Source organism: Pseudorca crassidens, chromosome 1 (assembly GCF_039906515.1).
Source record: "Pseudorca crassidens isolate mPseCra1 chromosome 1, mPseCra1.hap1, whole genome shotgun sequence".
Taxonomy (NCBI): Eukaryota; Metazoa; Chordata; class Mammalia; order Artiodactyla; family Delphinidae; genus Pseudorca; species Pseudorca crassidens.
The window spans coordinates 140,633,594-140,649,025 of record NC_090296.1 but is presented as its reverse complement, the minus strand read 5'-3'; the positions used below and the strand labels follow the sequence as shown (position 1 = coordinate 140,649,025).

General features: G+C 38.9%; 1 protein-coding gene across 9 annotated transcripts in view; it reads right to left on the bottom strand.

The window, feature by feature from the left end:
• Positions 1–15,432, bottom strand: part of AKAP13 (A-kinase anchoring protein 13) — a 342,871-nt gene that overhangs the window by 208,146 nt on the left and 119,293 nt on the right. For 8 of the 9 annotated variants that reach the window (XM_067695979.1, XM_067695923.1, XM_067695933.1 and 5 more), the window contains exon 3: positions 3,167–3,314. In XM_067695979.1, the coding sequence (XP_067552080.1) occupies positions 3,167–3,314 (148 nt within the window). Of the gene's footprint in view, positions 1–3,166; positions 3,317–5,523; positions 5,698–15,432 lie in introns of those variants that run through there. The other variant, XM_067696007.1, reaches the window with a different exon arrangement.

Here is a 15,432-nt window from a genome sequence, read left to right as displayed (position 1 = left end):
GAATCTTGACTAATCTGACACTGCCCTCCACAGACAGGAAATTTGAGGCTATCAATATGGCTAACCGATGCACTGAAATCATCAGAGGTGGCTCTGGAAAGAGAACACAGACCCCTGACCCAGGCCAAGAATTCAACTCAAGAAGCCAGACTTGCAGTTTTCAAAAGAAAGGGTGTGTGTGTGTGTGTGTGTGTGTACACATGCACGTACATATGCACAACCTTTCTAGAAGGGTGCTTCTGAGAACCAGGATGAGTTTCAACACGATAGAAACTCAGTCCCATCAAGTGGTAGGAATTCACAGAAAAAGCCTTCTTAGCATATACCGGTGAACATAACAGACACAAATCCTTGCCCTCGGGAAGCTGACACTGCAGTAGAGGCAAGTAGAAAATAAATAATATATATAATGTGTCCAAAGTTGATAAGTGCAGTGGAGAAAAGTAAAGCAGGGAAGGGGAACAGGGAGCATGGAGAGGAGGCAGTTGTATATTTTTACAAGGTGGACAGGAAAGGCCTCACTGAGAAGGTGATATCTGAGTAAAGACCTCAAGGAAAGTACAGAACAAGCCAAAGAAATCTCCCAAAGCAGATTTAAGGCAGTTTAATTCTAGATGAAACTATTAACTCCATGATATAAACAAGCAATTCAAAACTAACTTAACCCCCGAAAGTCTCCCTATCTCTACCCACCCCTCCACAACAATTACTGGGCCAATCTGGACAGCAGCTGAAGAAGACAAGTGAACAGAAAAATGACACGTGTGACGACCAGAGCAGCAAGATCCACTCAGGAATCTCCTTTGTTTCAACAGTTAACAGAGGTTCTACTTCACCAAGGAGGGAGGCTCACTGGGACCCGTGCACGTATCACAGTCTCACATGCTGCCTTACTCTTTGTTCAGCCTGCTTGAACAAGAGGGCCTTTTAGGGACTCTAATCCTTTGTCACCTCTCTCGTGATTAGGGGCCTCAGGCAGCAGGCTGACTGAATTCAGGTGAGTAGCAGAACATTCAGGCCAATTGGGGGCAAAGGGGACAAGTTGTAAGAATATGGTAAATAGTTAAGATCATAATTTGAGGGGAGGAGAGCTGATTAGTGAAAAATTAGGAGAAACCAGGTACTGTGATTCCAGGCCCCAAGCAAATGGGTCAGGAATGATTACTGAGGATTCAGATCAAATTAGAGGGAAAGAGCAGAATACAATGCCCATTCTGGTTGGCTGGAGTCAACAGGTCTAGGGCACTCAGAGTCAGTCAGTACCAAAGGACACCCAGAGATGGGTGGGGCTGGAAAAGAGGGGGGCCTGAAACAGACTGAAGAAGTGTTAGACCAAAGGCAAGAGAAGAAATGGGAACTAAAGCTCCAAAACAGTAGGCTGGGGACAGTGTACAAGGATGTGGTACAAACCCAGAGCTCTTGGCTGTCATCCAAGTACCGTGGGTCTGTGAACCCAAGGAGAGTAACTGCTTGCAGTCCACACTAATTTAAGTACCTCGTCATTGAAGGTATACGAGCCACCAGGCACATCCCTCTCCACCAGGAGGCTGGACTCTGCTGGTACCTGTGACTGAGGACGGCAGTGAGGGCACAGGGCTATGTCCTTGTAATAGCCGGCCTTCCTCAAACATTCTCATGTCTACTTGCACGCTTTCTCGCTCTCTCTCTATATATATACGCACACACAAACACATACACACACATACACATACACAAACTTAAACTGTTAAAGCACCTCTAAATCAGGAAAAGAATAAGTCTATAAAAATTACCTCCATTCCCTTCCTAATAAGAGCCCAGTCAGGGACTGACTGATTCTACCTAGCTGAGGGTCTGTTTCTCACAATCACCCACACATAAGAAATGTTTAGCAGTGGTGACACTGGATGGCACCTGCTGGAGCAGACGTCAAGTTCCAGATCAGCCTCTCTGACATGATATACTTCACAGGAAACAAGACTAGAGCTTTAAGTTACAAAGAAGGATACTTAATACTCTTTAGGGAAAACGTCAGTACCTATGCTGAACTCCTAGCTAAATTTCCTATCCCTAAAAGTTTGGGGGGAATATACATAGAAATTGCCAAGAATCTTTAAATCCTGTATTTTCAAAATCACTTTTGTCGAGTAGGAGGATAAATACAGCTTTCAACTGTCATAATCTCAGTTCTTGAATGCGGTTTAACTTCCAGGATCTGGTAGGCATCAGACATGAAGATAATGTATGGAAAATAGCACAGCAGCAACCAAAAACTGACAATCTGATCTAATACCAGCAAGACCAGATACTGAAAGTGCTTGATAAACTAATACTTTTTTTACACCATCTATTTCAACAAAGTGGAATCAGAGTTACATAAAATCACTGGTTACAGGAAATGTTTCAATAAGAACTAAATCCATTTTATTCTCTAAAGGCAAAGGGTTCAACTGTCAACTGTCAACATTTTTAGGGGTTCCCCCTAAATGTGCCCTCTTTTGTATTCTGATGAAAATTAACCAATTATTAACTTTGAAGCAAGGTCAATTAAAGAAAGAAGAAGCTCATTTCCAAACACGAATCAATACACCTTCAGATACCTGGGGTCAGTCAAAAGACAGTCAAAGTTATCAGCCGCTTCTGGTGGAAACAGCAATGACTTAATGACTTTATAAAGAATTTTTTAAAGTAAACATTTTCCTTTTAATTCTGTTAAATGGATAAATGCAATAGTGATTAAGTATTCATTTCACCATGAACTATAATCTGTTAATTTGGGGAAGTTTTGGCTTTTACAGAAGGTTTTTAGTCTTTCCCTCAGGGATACTGAGGAATGTGTTACTAATTGTATTTTACCTTTGCTTTTGCCACAGTGATATTCAGAATCAAATATGCAGTCACACCATAGTAACCACATGAACTTTTATCTTTCAAATGTGTTTTAGTTTTCTTCCACATTCCAATAAATTAATATTTTTGCTGATCTTAATTACTGTCTTTCAATTTATGACACCATTTTATTTCAATTATTTCTAGTTAGGCTCAGATTTTTGTGCAACAAGCAAGAAATAAAATACTTTAAAGTGTATTTAAAACAAAGATCTAACAATAGTTCTATCACCCTGATTACTCTATACCAGAACACAGAATAAATAAAGGCTAGTAAAGATTCCACTCAAATACTTACCAGGAGCAATGGTCTCCAGCGTATCAGAACTGACCTTCCGAGTACTTGTACAGTGATGGAGGGTGGAACCCGAAAATACCAAGTAAAACACTACATCATCCTCAACTTTGTCCTCTTCAGAGAGCAGTACAGTAACAACACAATCGCCCTAGGAAAAGGGAAGAGAGAGCAAGTTTGCATTAGTAAGGTTCCTCTTGGGAGCTTATCTTTAGAAAACATCTAATTTAAGGGGAAATCAAATGTATCATCTAAACTGTGCCCATTCTAGTGAGTTTATACAAATATAAACACTGATTGAGCCCCTATGTGCCAGGAAGTATTCTAGGCATTGAGAATACAAAACAATCTGAAAATAAGATCTCTGTCCTCTTGAAGCTTACATTTTAGTGGAGATGGTTAGACAAATAAGTAAACCAACAAGATAATGGTACATTCACTTGGAAAAAAATTTTTTAAAGAATGTAAAATAGCTCCCTAAAAAAGCTCTGTAAAAATTCCAGGAAAATCTAAAAATAAGGCAGAGAGGATGGAGGAAGTATATTAAACAGTTACATCCTTATACTCAGAATGCCCCTTAACCTCTGTGTTCCATTTGCAGCAATAACTCTCTAAACTCTACATCCCACAGAATCACTGCCAAGTCCACCCATTCTCCATCAAACATGGTGAGCCTCTAACAGAGCTGGCCTGGAAGTGGTAGAGTGCAAAGAGCTTGGGCTCCAGACAAATCTGGGTTTAAATTCCATCTACAAAGACTTTACTTAAATCCTCTAAGTCTCAGGTTCCTTGACTATATAAATGGAGATAATACCTTCTCTTCTTACAGCTAATATGTGAGAATTCTTGAAGCATATTCACCACTCAGCCTGGGATAATATTCTTAATCTATGAGGATGGGAGGGGCGCTTTTCCAACAATTTGTGTTTCCTGACCATCTGGAATCGCTACTCTTCTTTATCCACCCCTCCCTTAAGCCCACGGAATCAGACATAAATCTTGTGCCAGTAACTCTGTCCGTGACTCTGCAACTATTTAGAAGTTAAGACATCTTCGTCCTTTATTTGCAAATATTCTTCTAGCAATTTTATACATTTTTAAAAATTGAGGTCACTGGCTAAATTAAATTTATTCTATGAAATACAGTCCTAATTACCATTCTCCCAATCATAAACATTATATAATTCATGTGGTAACCATAAACAAAAGATTTTAAAGCACTGAGGTTTAGTACTCTGTAAACCTTAATGATGCATTATGGAAAATCCAATTTAGAGAAAGCCAGGCCATTTTAACATTAAATAGGGGAGAGAATTCCCATTACTTAAAACATTTTTTTCCTTTCCACTTTAGCAGTAATAAAGCCTATTAGAGAACCATGGCTCCCTGTGGCCACAACTTAATGGCCAGCAGCAGAAAGGAGCAGCAGGTAGTGTTTCACTAAATAATAAAAACCAAAAATCATGAAGTCAAACTTGGGATCAAGTCTAGTAACAGAAATGCTCCAGCAGGTTGATTCTGAAGACCAAATTCGAAGTATTTCCTATAGCCCTGTCTCTTTCTTATTTTTCCCCAGTACTCTGTGTAGCGCCCTGTATACAGCAGGGGTTCCAATCTGTTGTAAGAAGTCAGAAAGAACTACAAATAAGCTGTAACTTACTAGGACTGCTGAACTCGAAAGCTCCAAAGCACCCTAACACAGGAATAGCACAGTCGGTACAACAGAATTATCACTGACTTCAGACACTATTTAGAATTATACTTTTGGACTTGTATATAAGTCTCTATCTTGGGGACTGTATTAATAGTACTGAAATCACCTTTATGTACTTATTAATAAGTAAAAAAATATATATTATTTCCACTAAGATTTCTAACCTGGAAATCTAAGAATAGATCATCCTTTTCTAGATCAAGGATTCTCTCTCTACATTAGACCTACCATCTTGCTGAGAGACTCTCCATGCCCCAAGATATTAGTTGTGTCTGGGGCCTTCCTTTAACTGGGGACAGTAACTTGATTGGGGGAAAAAAATGAAATCGGGAAGAGAAAAGCATCTGAGGGATGGGAGAGAGTGACTTACAGTGTGGGGCAAACAAGGCCTTGGAAACAGGGAAGATGTTAGGTGGAGATTAGAGGAATGAGATAGGGAGTTTTGTGGGAGGAATGATAGAAGAAGGGATAGCACTGATCTCTTAGATAGCAAGACAGTGTCAGTCATGAGGCTCCTGAAGGCGGGAAGTCAGCAGCAAGATAACTGCAGTGGCATGCTGGAGCGGGCCTGTACAGGCTTGCGAGAGCGCATCATATTTTCAGGATTTCTACAAGCCAGGTGTTAAACACGGCCATTATTAAAAAGTAAATGAGGGCTTCCCTGGTGGCGCAGTGGTTGAGAGTCTGCCTGCCGATGCAGGGGACACGGGTTCGTGCCCTGGTCCGGGAAGATCCCACATGCCGCGGAGCGGCTGGGCCCGTGAGCCACGGCCACTAAGCCTGCGCGTCCGAAGCCTGTGCTCCGCAACAGGAGAGGCCACAACAGTGAGAGGCCCGCATACCGCAAAAAAAAAATAAATAAAAAGTAAATGATATAAGCTTACAATTAAATAAATTAAAAAGAGATGTAATAAATACTCGAAACATCACATTTTAATCTTTTGCCACATCTTACTATTATCTACGCTCTTGAGGTTTACATCTGTTGTATCTGTTATAATGATGTGCTACTGCACATCTTTTCCCAACACACCTCTTGCCAATTCTGTGTTCAGTGATGTAGCACTGATACCTTGAAGTCAACGATTATGGGTATATTTACACCACTGAAATTGGCAAATGCTACAAATCAGGGTTTGGTTTGTTTTTTTCTTTTTAACCATCACATCATTGAGAACAGGTCAGTAGAAGGGAAGAGGGGGAAAGTAAGAGAATTTTCTTAGGGAGGCCCAATCAAGAGAGCTCACTGCTTACACGGAGTAAGAGTGGAGGAGTAAGAGAAAACCCTAGGCAAGTACAAAGCATCTCAGGTATAGACAACAATGCTGCCATGGCTCTGTTCCCAAGAGTTGAACAGAATCACCACCTTAATTTGTTTTCTAACTTTCAGACTTGGCTTATAACTTGTTACCACACCACAGTAGTTAAGAGGATGGTCTGTGCCTGAATCACAGTATGGCACATCACTTTGTAGCTGTTTAACATGGGGTATACTAAATTCTCTGCCATAAGAGAGCAACAATCACACCTACCTCATAAGGTTGTTTTAAGAATTAAATGATTGATAAAAGCAAAGCACCTACAGCAGTGCACTGGCACATAATAAATGTTCAATAAATGATAGTTATAATGTACTGTACAGCATGATGACTACAGTTAACTAGTTAACAATACTGTATTGTTCATGTGAAAGTTGCTAAGAGAATAAATATTAAATGTTCTCATCACAAGAAAAAAATCTGTAACTGTATGTGATGGATGTTAACTAAACTTACTGTGGTAATCATTTTGCAATATATCAAATCATTATGTTGTATACCTCAAACTCATACAATGTTATATGTTAATTATATCTCAATAAAAAAAAATAAATGATAGCTATTATTTACCAGAATGTAAGCCCCATGAGAACATGTTTTACTGAGATATTCCCTTTGTCTAGAATAATAAGTAGCAGGTGCTCAAAACACATATTGGAAAAGAAAGAAAAGGAGACGCCAAAACTTTAATAGTAGTTATTCCTAGGTAGTAATTGAGGCCAATTTTAATTTACTTTGTGCTTTGGTTTTCCAATTTTTAAAAATAAAGATGGATTATTTTAAAAATAAAAAACTTACTTTTAAAAATAATCTGCTCACTTATAAATTACAAAGGGAAAGATAGAAACCTGGCACACACCATATGAATCAGGTGATCAAAAAAGTTAACAACACAAATAATGAAATGAACTAACATCACATGTCTTCTGATCCCACCCACTGAGGACACAGCATCACTTAGTGTTCCTAATAAAAATGCATAACCTCAACCTAGTCAGAAGAAAACATCAGACAAACCCAAACTGAGAGGCCTTCTATAAAAATTAAAAAACAAACACACATAAAAAAACTGGCCTGTACTCTTCCAGAATGTCACTAATGAAAAACAAAGAAAGACTGAAGTACTATTCCAGATTAAGGAGACTGAAAAGACTTTCCAACTAAATGCGATACACGATCCTGGGCTGGATCCTGAACAATAAAAACAAATTGCTATTAAGGACATTAACGGGACAAGTGTCCAGATTTGAATGAGGTTTAAACATTTAACACCGTACCAATGTTAAAATTTTCCTGGTTTTGGTAGCTGTGCTGTGGTTGTGTAAGAGAATATCCTTGTTCTTAAGAAATACACAATGAAGTATTTGGGGTAAAGGAGCACGTCTACAAGTTACTCTCAAATGATTCAGGGTAAAAAATGAGAGATAATGATTAAGCAAATGAGGCAGAATGTTAACAGTTGGTGAATCTGGGTTTAGGGTATATGGGATTTCTAACTTTTCTGTAAATTTGAAATTATTTTAAAATAAGAAGTTTCCAAGAAAAAAATTTTCAAATAATTTATATGATCAGATATTCAAAGTTAAAAGGTGCAAAATTAAGTTACATTTCTGAGGCTAATTTTTATATCTTGCAGACATAAATATTTAGTACAGATATTCTTGCAGGATCCCAGAATGATGAAGTTATAACAATAACTAGTTTTTATTCAAGAATCTTAAAGGAGGCTTATAGGTCTTCCCAAATCAATTTCCCAGTTTGCCAAAATGACAAGATTTATACCCAACAATCATAAGGGAAAAGTGAAACAAAGAAAGTAAGTAATATTAAGTAAATACTGAGCATTACTCCAAAGTATTATCTTTCCATGAGGTGGTAAATATTATAGTACCAAAAGAATAACTCCAAAGTGAGTCCTTGTATAATTCAGATACTATATGCATCCATGCAATTAGCTTCATTCTCCCCTTTAAATACAAGAGTACTGGCAACTGACATATCATTTTGCATAATCATTTCCTAAAGCAACCAAAGATTGACAGTCAGCTACAGCTTTTCCACTGTCTGAAATGCAAAGTCTATCCTCTGGAAACGCAGGGCAGCTAGTTTTTAATTTCATTAAAGCCTCACACCACAGAGGGACACCCAGTAGCAATGAGCATACCTAATGCTCAGATCTTGGTCACTGATAGCATTCTCCACTAAAACGAACCAAGGCTGCTCAAAGAAATGGCTGTTTCCAGGTCTAGGTCAGGGTATGTACAAGATGAGACTGAAACATCTTGTTTTGATAGAAAATAAGGAAATTGACAGAAAATAAGGGAACATCTTGTTTTGACAGAAAGAAAAAAAAGGATGGGGACATGCTGCCATGCTGCACATTGACGTAGCTTCCTCTGGCCAAATCTGGGACCAATTTTAGACCAAATTGTCAATTAAGAACAGTAATGAATTATAAACAATAAAAAAAGGACGTCATGAATCTATATTAACAATAGACAGAAAGAAGAAAAGCGAGAACTCTTATGTATGGTGGAATGATGAAGCCTGACAGTCCAAGTGGGAAAAGTGCTGAAGTAGTAAAACTATCATTTTGCAATCATAATGGTAGAAATTGATTCCAGCAAAAATTTTCAATGAATGCTCAACTTAGGGGGAAATTCTGATGAGTTAACAAGATATGTATACTGTCTTAAACATTGTCTCCCCCCAGACTTCTAACAAGTTACAAGGAAGAAAAAAAGCAGTATTTATTCAGGGAATAAATCTACCAAAACCTTGACCAGATAATCAAAATAAACATCCTCAGTAGAGATAAATGAATACTGTGTGCCTCCATATGTGATACCCTGAGAAGGACATAAAATTACCTATGCATTACTCTGACCAGGAACACAAAACCTCAATCTAACCACAAGGAAGCACGAGACAAATAAAAAATGAGAAATGTTCGATTAAAAAGGAGAGGGGTACTGTGTTCTTCAAAATGGTCAAGGCCATAAAAGATAAAGAGAGGCTGTGGACATGTCCCATATTAAAGAAGGCTAAAAGAGGCATGACAACTAAAAACCAGTAATTAACCCTACTGTGATTTATAAGAGAGCAGCTCCAGTCTTAGAAAATTCAGACTGAAGCACTTCAGGGATAAAAGGCCAGGATATACGCACCTTACTGACAGATAGTAAAGGAAACACTGTAGATGTATCTAGGTTTTTAGCTAGAGAGTGCAAATGATAAATCAAATGGGGTAAAATGTTAACAGGTGTAATCCTGAGTAACTAATATCTGGGTATTCTTTGTACTGTTTTTTACCACTTTTTATAAATTTGAAATTATTTCCACACATAAAGTTTTAAGAACATAAAGATAAGGAAAAAAATGTTTAATTCAAAAGGCTTTAAAGGACTTACGGACTGGGGACATGTTATGCTCTATCATCACAGGTGTGGACAAAGCTCTACACCAACAGCAAACTTTGCTTATAAAGTTCCGTTGGCACTCCATCCCAGGCTGGGAGCATGGAGCCTGTCCTCACCCCTGTACAACTGTCTCTTACCCAACAATAGAGGAAAAATAACTAATACAACGCAGCAACCATTTTAATCACAAATTAGTATTCTATAAACAATAAACACGACAGGAGATTGGTGACAGGAGAAAGGGACACAAGCTCACTACAACCATTTTCTGCAGGTCGGAGGCAGAACCAGCTGCTTTGCAAACACTGCAGGGTGAGTATCTTTACCCCTGCTTTGGAGATGAGAAAACTGTTAACCCAGAAGATTTTTAATGTCTTGTCTAAGAACAAAGCTAGAAAGGGCTAAAGCTGGGATTCAAATCCAAGTAGGATTCCAAAGTCTATTCGTTCCACAATTCTGACACTAAGGTTAAGTGCAGGAGACAGAGTTAAGTGGCAGAAAGGAGAAATGTGCAAAGAGGCAATTATCAGTAGAAGAAACACATGTTCAATAGCCAGCAAGTGACAGACACCAAAAGGTCTATAGGTAGAACAGGGGTACTGTATTCTTCAAAATGGTCCCGGTCATAAAAGAGAAAGAGAGGCTGTGGACACGTCCCGTATTAGGTAGGAAGAAGGAAGAGGGTGCCGAAAACAAGGGACACAGAAGTATCCGGAGGTGCTGAAGGAGAGAGCAGGCAGGAGACACGCTTACATTTGGGGTAAACTCAAACCTAGGCACACTGGCTGCTTGGACCCAAGGATGTGTGACAGAGCCAGAGTGTGTTTAAGTGTACACTCAGCCCACTACATCGTACATACTTATCATCACAATCTGAGGCTTATGGAAAGCAAGAACTGTGTCTTTTGGGGCACTTCACACAATGCCTATGTAGCAACAGGAAGCTTTTCAATAACTATATGAACGAACAAAGGTAGCAGAGATCAGTTTACGTAGCATATTAATGGCAAGCCAAAAGATTCATACTTGAACCTGTGTGTAGGCAAGAAAAAAAACACAGCCTTGTGTGGTATGTACTGGGAGAAAATTGGAGGTCAAGGAGTGGAGGGTGACATGCTAAAAGCAGCAAATGTTCTAGAAAGGTTTATCTCACAGCAGTATCCTAAGAAGGAAAAAGAGACTAGAGGCAAGGAAACCATCTGGGGAAAATATTACAAAAACATAGTGTGAGGAAGCAAAATGGGCTTAAACTGCTATAGTACCAAGATGATCTAAAAAGAAATAAATGTGAGAAAGGCATGTGGTTGAAAATAATTTGATGAAATATGATAACTGACAATGGGGGCTGAACAAAGATAGGAAGAGAGTAAACATTAAGCAACATTAACAGAAAAGGGAGTATCTCTCTAAGGAAAAAAGGGAGGGGGTATGGGAATGATTTGTGAGAAAGAGAATAATAAGCTCTAAATGTCAAGTTTCATCTACCAACAGGATGGGAAATTGTAGATATTATACATCCAAGAGGTAGTTAGCAGGACAGGCTGTCAGAAAAGGTCTGGGCTGGTGAGGCAGATCTGAAAGTCAACCTGCACTAAGAAGCCCTGACCATCAATGAAGTCTCCACGGTAAGAGAGCCAAGGACCAGACCCCGGGTTCCTTCAGGGGAGGGCAGGGAGAAACAAACCAAGCAGGGAAAGGCCAGCCAGATAAAAGGAGAAATCAGGGAACAGAGGATCAGTGATGCTAAAAGAGGCAAGGATTAGAGGACTTGCAGTTTTAAAAGGAATGATTTTTAAGCAATCCTCAGAACACACAAGGGAGAGATCCAGAAAAGCAGCAAACTACAGAACTGTTTCATTTTTCTCCAGCCTTAAATGGGTCTTTTCACAACATACTATTCATCTACGTATTCCCATGCCTCAACCCCAGAAATAGGATACTTTGGACCCAAAAGGAACTCAAACTCAAATGCCATCAAGAAAGATTATGAGACTTACCATATTTCCCTTTGCTAATGGCAGCCACAATTGAGCCCTCTTTAGCCAAAAACTTAAAATACTTAGATTTTCTCATTTTGAGTATTCCAGAGAGCTCATAACTAAAATAAACATCATTTCCTAGATTCATGATGCAGTTAATTTCCCACCATCTAAAATATTTCAAATTCCTCTTTATTTTAACCATCTTGTTAACAATACCCTCAGTAACTACAAAAAGTCTTTGGGGATGATATGATATAGGCAAAATATAATTGTTGATCTTACTAATCAGGTAGAAAGCTGGACTGAATTAATTAAAGTTAAAGGATTTTCCAATGACTTATTGCTATCACATATAATAGGACTGCTAACCATTAGTATTGGGGCTATTTTGAAAATATGAATATTATACTAAACACTAATGTTATATGTAAATGAGCCTTAAAATATTTGAAAATATTTTATTACTTTAAACACTTCCTTTAGTTTATTTTACTTTATTATTTCATAATTTTTACTGCTAGTATAAAATTTTTATTTTAGTCCATCCATCAAGTAGATAAGTTAAATAGTTGAAAGATATTTAATAGCCCAATATTAATGTGTTCTTTACCTTCCTTTCTGTTCTGTTCCCATTAGCAAGGCCTTAAGTTATTCATCCATTCATGCTAGACAAGCACGAAGTGCCTCTATTTAATATAGTTTGTCTCTGCTATGAACTGGTACTAGAATTATAAATACTTCCTGTTGCCTGCCCTCCAGAGGACTACACAGACATGCATATAGACAGAATGCCACCGGGTAAGTGCTATAATTAGCATAAACACCCAGCGTCTCTAGGTGCAGAGGAGGAGATGGGTGCCCAAACTCTGCCTTGTGGGGTATACTAGGAAGGCCTCTGGGGAGAAATGGCTGTGCCCAGTGCTGCTCATGGCTCAGGACAGATCATCGCAGGCAGAAAGATACCTTCTGAAAGCTTAGCCATTTACAGTGAAGGTGGGGAAGAGACTACGTAGTTCATCTTTGACTATCTAGTTGATCTATGTACACTCAACATCTCTTCAAAGGGCCTGACGTACAGCAAGGGCTCAGTGTTTGCTGGGCTGAACCAAAAACATTTCATCCTTTTAAAAAACAAAACATAAAATGCTACAAATAAGCCAAACACTAAGTTTGTCTTGCTTATCACCTCCTTCACTTAACTAAAGATTGGTTGAGCATTTGGGTAGGATACTACAGTAGATACCGAGCATATGAAGACAAGACAATTTCTGCTCTCTTGGAGTTCATAGTTTTTCAAGGGAGAAAGAGACACATAAAGCAGTAATTCAGCCACAATAATTTTGCTGGAAAAGCAAGGTTCAGGTACTGTAGGAATTAGAGGAAGCACTGGACACAAGACTGAGCAAAAGTCAGGGGAGGGAGGCTTCCCACAGGGTCATCTCAAACACAGGCCACTGGAAGGAGCCAGAGGAACAAGAACTCCCTCTGAAAGAGATGGTGGTTGCAGTGAGTGGACAGGGGTGTGGGAGGAGGTGAAAGAGGCTACAAACTAAATGAATCCAAAAATCATTCAGGAAACAGCTGCCAGATCAGAGGGGTTTTAAACACTGGATGTAATGAAGCTTAAAAAAAAGAAAAAAAATATATATATAATATTAGCAAACCTCAAAGAAATAGCAATCTTGTATTTCTATCTTTGTGAGCACCCCAAACTGCAGTTCCTTGGCCTTCTTTACACTGGGATTCATTCAAAAGGAGAATTACCACAAACTTTAATTACAGAAGGACACAAGAGTTACATTTGTGCCGCCTAATTTACTGGAGTGTTCTAGGTAGGGAAATAATAGGCGAGTTTTTAAGGCACAGTCATGGCAAAGTAGTACCCTGAGTGCCTTTAAGATGAGAACTAACATAAATCATGATGTTGTTGCCATCAGGCTAAAAACAGAAGACTTACCAGAAAGAAAAAAAAAAATCCCAAACCCAAATCACTGGATAGGGCTGTTCGGTTCTGTTGGCTTTTTAATATTTCCCCAAAGTAACTTGTATGGTTCTCACAGTGGCTTCCATTTTCTGGGCAACTAACACCATCACAAAGCACTAGCACACACACACAGGTGTGTATGTGTGTGTGTGTGTATGTGCGTGCACAAATGTGCCCACACATACACAAGTCAATATTATTTAGCATCCACTATTTCTTCAACGTAACATGTTACTCACTAACAGAGTATCTGCCACCACAAAGGGTAGTGAAGTAGGAAAAAACACTGACACGGGAGTAAGGTCAGAATCACTTAATAGCTAAGTATAGTTGGTTGTTTTATAGACCTGATAAATAACCACTTGAAACTCATTTTGTTTGTCAGCAAAATGGGTTTATTCATTACAATATTTATTGATCATCAAACGTGTCAAACACTGCTAAGAATTAGGGAATAAACATGAAAGAGACAAGGCTTCTGGCCTCATAGAGCTTATGTTTTAGCAGGAAAGACAACCAAATTATAAAAAATAACATCAGGGGGAAAGTTCTATTAAAAAGAATAAGACAGCGTGAGGGATTAAGGTGTGTCTGAAGTGGGCGTGAGAGGCTGCTTCAGGTAGGCTGGTGAGGAAAGGCTACTACGGGCTAATTCACATTTGAGCAGAAACCTGAATGAAGAAGCAAGTTACAAGTGTTCGAGGCCGAGAGAACAGCAACTGGAAGACAAGTATAAACTTGGCATGTATACAGAACAAAGGTCAGCCTGGAAGAGCAAGTGAATAACACTGGATAGGTGATGAGGATGGAGTTTGGATTTTTTCCCAAGTGTGATGCTAAGCCACTGGAAGGTTCTGAAAAGAGTGACATAATCTGATTCATGTTTTAAAAGAATCACTGTCGTTCCCTCTCCTTGGAAAGACTTCATCCTTTGTCTGCCTAGTCCACGCCTACACACTTTGAACAACCATGGCCCGTTTGAGGAGTAACACGCTATGGCTTGAGCACAGAGAACAATAAGCTGGAAACGGGTTCACAAAGAAATGCCAAGGATTCCGGTCTTTATACTAGTGCAAGGGGAGCCATGGAAGGCTTAACAACATTACTTCCCCCGTGTACTTTCTACACATTGTTGAAAGATCAAATAAGAAAATCATAAACTTTTATATAACATTAATGATTATTCTTCAAATGTCCCCTTATCAGTGAGGTCTTCCCTGACCATCCTAAATGAAATATGGAACTCCCCGGCCCCAACTCTCCTTAGCTTGCCCTGTGTTTTTTCCCCATAGCAATTTTTACTCTCTGACGCATATATTTACATTTATGTGTGTACATGAGTTTATATATACACACTCAGTGTATATTTTACATACACAAAATTCTAAGAGTATATATTTATTTACATATTGCCCTGATTCCCTCTTCTCCTCCCAACTATCATGTAAGCTTCACGAGGTCAGGGAGCACATTTGCTTTACTCAATGCAATATCATGGCCTAAAAGTATAGCTGGTTGTTTTAAGTGCTCAATAAATGTTGGATGAATGAATGAATGGATTCCTAACTGGACTTTCTTCCTGTGAACAATCTGCGTCTCTCTCCTCAACCCATTTAAACACTTAAGATGACGAGATGAGAAATTAAAAGACCGTAAATCTAACGCTCTGGCTATGCCAAATTTTTAGCTCAGTGGTCCTTAAACAGTCACGTAAAATATAACTAAGGCTCAAAGGGGCCAGTGATGAGAAGAGAACAAAACAGCATCGTCCCTGTTTTTTTACCCTAGGGACTCTACCCATCTCTCTCTTAAGTGGAAAAATATTCAGATACGCTTCCACTCCCCTCAGAA